Source organism: Rutidosis leptorrhynchoides, chromosome 11, assembly GCF_046630445.1.
Source record: "Rutidosis leptorrhynchoides isolate AG116_Rl617_1_P2 chromosome 11, CSIRO_AGI_Rlap_v1, whole genome shotgun sequence".
NCBI classification, from domain to species: Eukaryota; Viridiplantae; Streptophyta; class Magnoliopsida; order Asterales; family Asteraceae; genus Rutidosis; species Rutidosis leptorrhynchoides.
In genome coordinates this window covers 379,244,243-379,249,522 of record NC_092343.1, presented here as the reverse complement: position 1 = coordinate 379,249,522, position 5,280 = coordinate 379,244,243, and the positions used below count along the sequence as shown (strand labels likewise).

Sequence of the window (5,280 nt, the reverse complement as noted above, 5' to 3'; positions counted from 1 at the left end):
ATGTCCGAAAGTTCCAATTCTACAGCCGTTTCTGCCCATCAGCAACATTTGACAGCAGAAGTATTCAAATCAAATTGGGAGTGGATTTGTACGCCTTCAGGAAGAACCGCTGATGAACTATTAGATCTAGAGAACTTAATCAAGTCGATTCATTTTGATTTTAACTTGGGTGAAAAATGGAAATGGGCTCAAGCGAAAGACGGGATCTTCACGGTAAGGCGATTGTCCTTTCTTATTGATAAACATATTCTTGGTCATCCTCCTAGCTTGAATAAAACTCTCCGTAACAAACTCATTCCCAAAAAGATTGAAATTTTCACTTGGAGAGCATTAAAGAAAAGGATCCCGGTAAGGGTCGAGCTTGATAAAAGGGGAATTGACCTTCACAGTGTGCGCTGCCCCGTGTGTGATGATGGGCTTGAGTCGGTTGATCACTCTCTTGTTTCGTGTAAGTTTGCATCGGAAGTTTGGGTTCGTATCTATAAATGGTGGAATATGGGGCCATGTACGTTTTCGAATTTGGATTTTCTTGAAGGTAATCTCACACAAGCTTCGTCTTCGTTGGGAAAGAAAATTTGGCAAGGGGTGTTGTGGGTTTGTGCATATTACTTATGGAAGAACCGCAATATGAAAGTTTTTCGGAATGAGGAGTGGTGTGTCCCGGTTCTAGTGAATGAAATTCAAGTTAAAGCTTTCGAATGGATCTCGTTCCGGCTTAGGGGAAACAACATCGATTGGTCTTCTTGGCTTGTAAACCCACATGTATTTTTAAATTTGTAATCGATTGCTAGGGTGCTGCCTCCGCACTTGGCAAACACTCGGGCTTATCGGGTTGATCTTCTTGTAGATCGGTGCCTTGTATTGTAAACTTATGTTTTGTGTAGTTATATTAATCTTGTCTTTCAAAAAAAAAATAAAAATAAACGTACTAATTACTTTGTGTCATCGTTAATTGGTTCTTGTTTTCTATGTACAATAGTTGTATCATATGGTGCACAATTATATCTTTTGAATAGGGCCACCAGCCACTTATCAGAATGTGTAACATGGCATGTGCTATATACATATCTTGTATATTTTCAAGCTTTTACTTTAACTGCAAATTATATTCATCAGCGTCGACCCTGAAAATCTTGAGTATCTAAAAAGAGATGAAAAATAACCTTTAGTTCCAGACGAATAATACGAGTTATTTAAAAGAAAAAAGAAAAAAAAACCTTAGACCCTAATGAATAATACAAGCAATCCAAAAATGACATGTTGAACCTCACTAGAATGCTAGGGCATGGTGAACCTTGCTAGAATGCTAGTGAACTTTGATTTCTTTTTCCTGAGGCATTTGTTTATTATTTTGGGCCTATTATTCTTCGTTTTCGCTGCTTCAGTTGTGTTTTCCTAGTCCTCATATTTCTCAAATCTCTTAGGTGACGTTTGGTTCGGGAATTTGAAATCCTAGGATTTTAAATCCCATAAGATTTCAAATTATCATCCGTTTGGTTAAAGTTTTTTAATCAAAGGATTTCAAAAAAGTATCTAAAATACCCTCATCTACTTTCTTCATCGTAATCTATAAGAAGAAATTACTCCTACAAATTAATGGTTGGTGTACAACAATCCTCACTGCAATCTTAAAATCGAAGCAACAACATATACTCGAATTTGATTCAAACCCAAAACTGATTTAAGAACATTAGTTACAACCACCACCATCGCACCTGAACAATTTAATTTTAGTTGTCTTGTAAAATTTTACATGAAGTACCCCAATTTAATTTAGACGTACTGTAAAAAAATTCAATTTAAGTTGCAAGATGGTGGCGATGATTGTAGTATAATATAATTAAGTAGTCTATTTGTGAAAAAATGGTGGCGAAGAGTAAATTGATGATATGGATTTACTGAAACAGAGATAAAAGGGGGTTAGGGTTCTATTGAAAGGATATATAATAATATATATATAAATGTGCAATGCACGTGGTTAAGATGGGAAATTGAGGGGTATGTGTGTAATATAAGACACCCGTGTCTCAAGGATTTCAAATCCTTCGGTTATCCAAAGCTTTTTAAAATCCTTCAACATGTAGGATTTTAGAATTACCCAGCATTTGAAAAGATTGAACCAAACACATCATTTCATGGGATTTCAAATCCAAATTCCATGAAATCCCACGAAATACCACCAACCAAACGCACCCTTATTGTGTGTGTGTGTGTGTGTGTGTGTGTGTGTGTGTCTATATTGTTAGGAATTTGGAAGACCCCAACAAGACAAGAGATTGATCTCAATCACTAACTCACAAAAAACAAACGAATAATTAAAGTCAGAATGATAAATAAAAACGATAAACGACACGGGGTATTTAACGTGGTTATATCCCAACTCCAAAACACGGAGAAGGGTTTACTCCACGGGCGCAAACCAGAGATTTTCTTATATTATTGTGCACACATTACAATGAGGCTAGGGGTTACAATTTATAGGAAGAGTTAAACTTGTCCACCAAGTTAAACTTGTCCTTCAAGCAAAAGACATTCCATAAATATATATTACTTGCTCCATACTCCATTCCTACTAGATGATTTAATTAAGGCAACAAAATCTCTACGGCTTGTTCACCAAGTTAAGCTCTCTACGACTTGTTCACCAAGTTAAGCTCTCTACGACTTGTTCACCAAGTCAAGCTCTCTACGACTTGTTCACCAAGTCAAGCCTTGTTCCTTTGATCAAATTCTTCACACATTCAACAATCTTCCACTTGAAGACTTTGAGCAAACTCTTCACTACTCAACAATCTCCCACTTGAAGATTTTGAACAAACCCGAACATCAATCTCCATTTCTGACCAAGAACGTCAAACCACCATTATACCGCCAAACTCCATTTGGGACACGCACACTCATCACATACGTCGAATGAGTAGACTTTCGATACAAGGTCTTCAACACTACTTGTCTAAACTAGAAATCAATAACCACCTCAATTGTCAATGTTGTTCAAATACCCACAGCAACTCCCGATCTCCTCTCAGCTACGACTTTTGATACCGCCAGAATCAAACATCCGGGTCACGCCGCTCTTCCACACCTGAGGGAAGGAAGTCTTTCGACATCAAAACCGCTAAGCTTCAACCCGATCTCCAGTTACTAACTCGGGCCATCTCGGTTTCTTACACCACCATCTTCTTACACAAGAAGATCAATTGAAGTATGCAACTCTTCAATTATAGGATTCTTCATGAGACTACATGCCTCACTGATCACTCTAGACATGTCCAATCCCGAACACACATGTCAATGATCACCCTCGTACTGGATTTCACCGTCTATCTATGATTTTCCTTCCCAGTAATCAGAAAACCCCAACAGACGCCTTTGTAGACTATTCGTCAAGGCTCCAGTGAGAACAACCTCGAAATCTACCATCTTTTCAACTTTCCGCTTTTTCGCTGGTATACTGACCTCCTCATAGCTATGAATATCACAAATCCCATCTTCTCATCCCAAGCACGCTTCCACTGTACGAGTAAGAAATAAAACCGCGGCTATCCGAGAAGAATCTGGTTTGTTCCACCGGTCAGTTGCAAATCTATTTGCCATTCGAGGGTATGTTTGCAGCATCCAAGTACCCTAGTGTTATACGCACTAATCATGTGAATACCAGAGACCCACGTTGCATAATCGTCTCCATAACTCCCACTAGTCGTCAAACTCCCACTAGCTCAGTACTTTTGTCGATTACCAAACTCCCATCGAATTCCCGACACCCTCTAGAAAGCTCAAGTTCCAGGACTTACAAGATTATCCACTTCTACCATCACCTAAAGATTTTTAATTGGTCACCCCGAAGAAAACCGCTCGCTTTGTTGAACAAACCATCAATCAAACCCGAGTCACAGTCGAACACGTCCTTTCCGACAACTTCAAACCAATTTCTTTAGTGAGAGAAGCTCTAACCCTGCCCACATATTCCATATACTATAGAATATTCGACTAAATACATTAGTCGACCCGTTCAATAATCTGATGTTGGACTTTGGTTTGCACCCTAACAAACCTCCACTCAAACCCAAGTTCAACTCGGCATCCCTACAATGATAGTCAAGATCCAACCTTCTTTAGTACCTGCCGCAACATCGGAACACAACTTGAATGGGACCACATCAAGCCTACTTACGGTACAAGGCTCCAAGATCAACTCATCCACTGAGGATGCACAACCTGCGTGTGCCAACCAAGGGGTTAAGCCAACCGTCGTCATGCTGCAAATGTCACGTTGCGCTATCCACACATCCAGACTACAACCTGCGAGTATCTAAACTTTCACGTTAACTCCCACTGTCGATTTTCAAACAAATGTCCCCCCTGCTTATTACTTGGCCGCCCAAACTTGAAAGAAACCCTCTTAAGCACACACTTGTTTCTTCTCAATATTTGATGTATGACTAAGGTTTGTACCCAAAACAATCCTCCCCTCAAACCCAAGTTCATATGGGCCTCCCTTCCAACGATAGTTAGGACCCAACTTTTACCGCCGCCAAACGTAACTCTCAAACAGTCTGTGTGCGGACCAGTGAGATTTCGATACAAGACTTCAGGATCAACTCAACGTTACCAAGGAAGCGCACGCGCGTTGAGAGGTGCGCCCACGACGCCATCCATCACATCCAGAATATATTTTGGCTCCTGTAACAAACTACTTCTCTGAAAAACACAGCCTTTATCGCCCGAAGATTCGCAAAACAAAACGTCTCGCCACTCGCAACATCAAAACCGGAACTCTCTCTCATAAAACTTCGCAACTTTTAAAAATCGTATCACAAGATCCAATGGTCCGATCATCACCAAAATTTTACAACTCTTAGACCAGTAACTTTGGAACCTATAACCCAAGTTTCAAGTCGATCCAACGGTAGACAAACCCTCTATGAATTTTCTCTTACAGAAGCTCCAAACCTGAACGACTGTAACTTCGAAAAAACATAACTCAAGATCTAACGGTCCGATCGCTGTTAATTTTTTACCACAACTAGATCTACGAGTTTAACATCTACAGTAAAATTTTCAAGGCGATCCGACGGTTAACGAAGCCGTAATAATTTTTCAACTCTAACAGCTCCGAAACAAAATAGGTTAAACCTGAAGGGCAGTAGCTTCGAAAAATTATATCTCGAGATCTAACAGTTCAATCTTCCTCAAATTTTTATAGCTACTAGATCTATGACTCCAGCACCTTCGGTAAAAATTTTAAGCCGATCCAACGGCTAACGAACTCGCAGTAAT

At 39.7% G+C, this 5,280-nt stretch overlaps 1 protein-coding gene across 1 annotated transcript; it reads left to right on the top strand.

The window, feature by feature from the left end:
• Positions 1 to 780, top strand: LOC139875980 (uncharacterized). The gene has a single exon (XM_071863277.1). The coding sequence runs from the start codon at positions 1 to 3 to the stop codon at positions 778 to 780; it is 780 nt and encodes a 259-aa protein (XP_071719378.1).
• Positions 781 to 5,280: the final 4,500 nt, after the last annotated feature.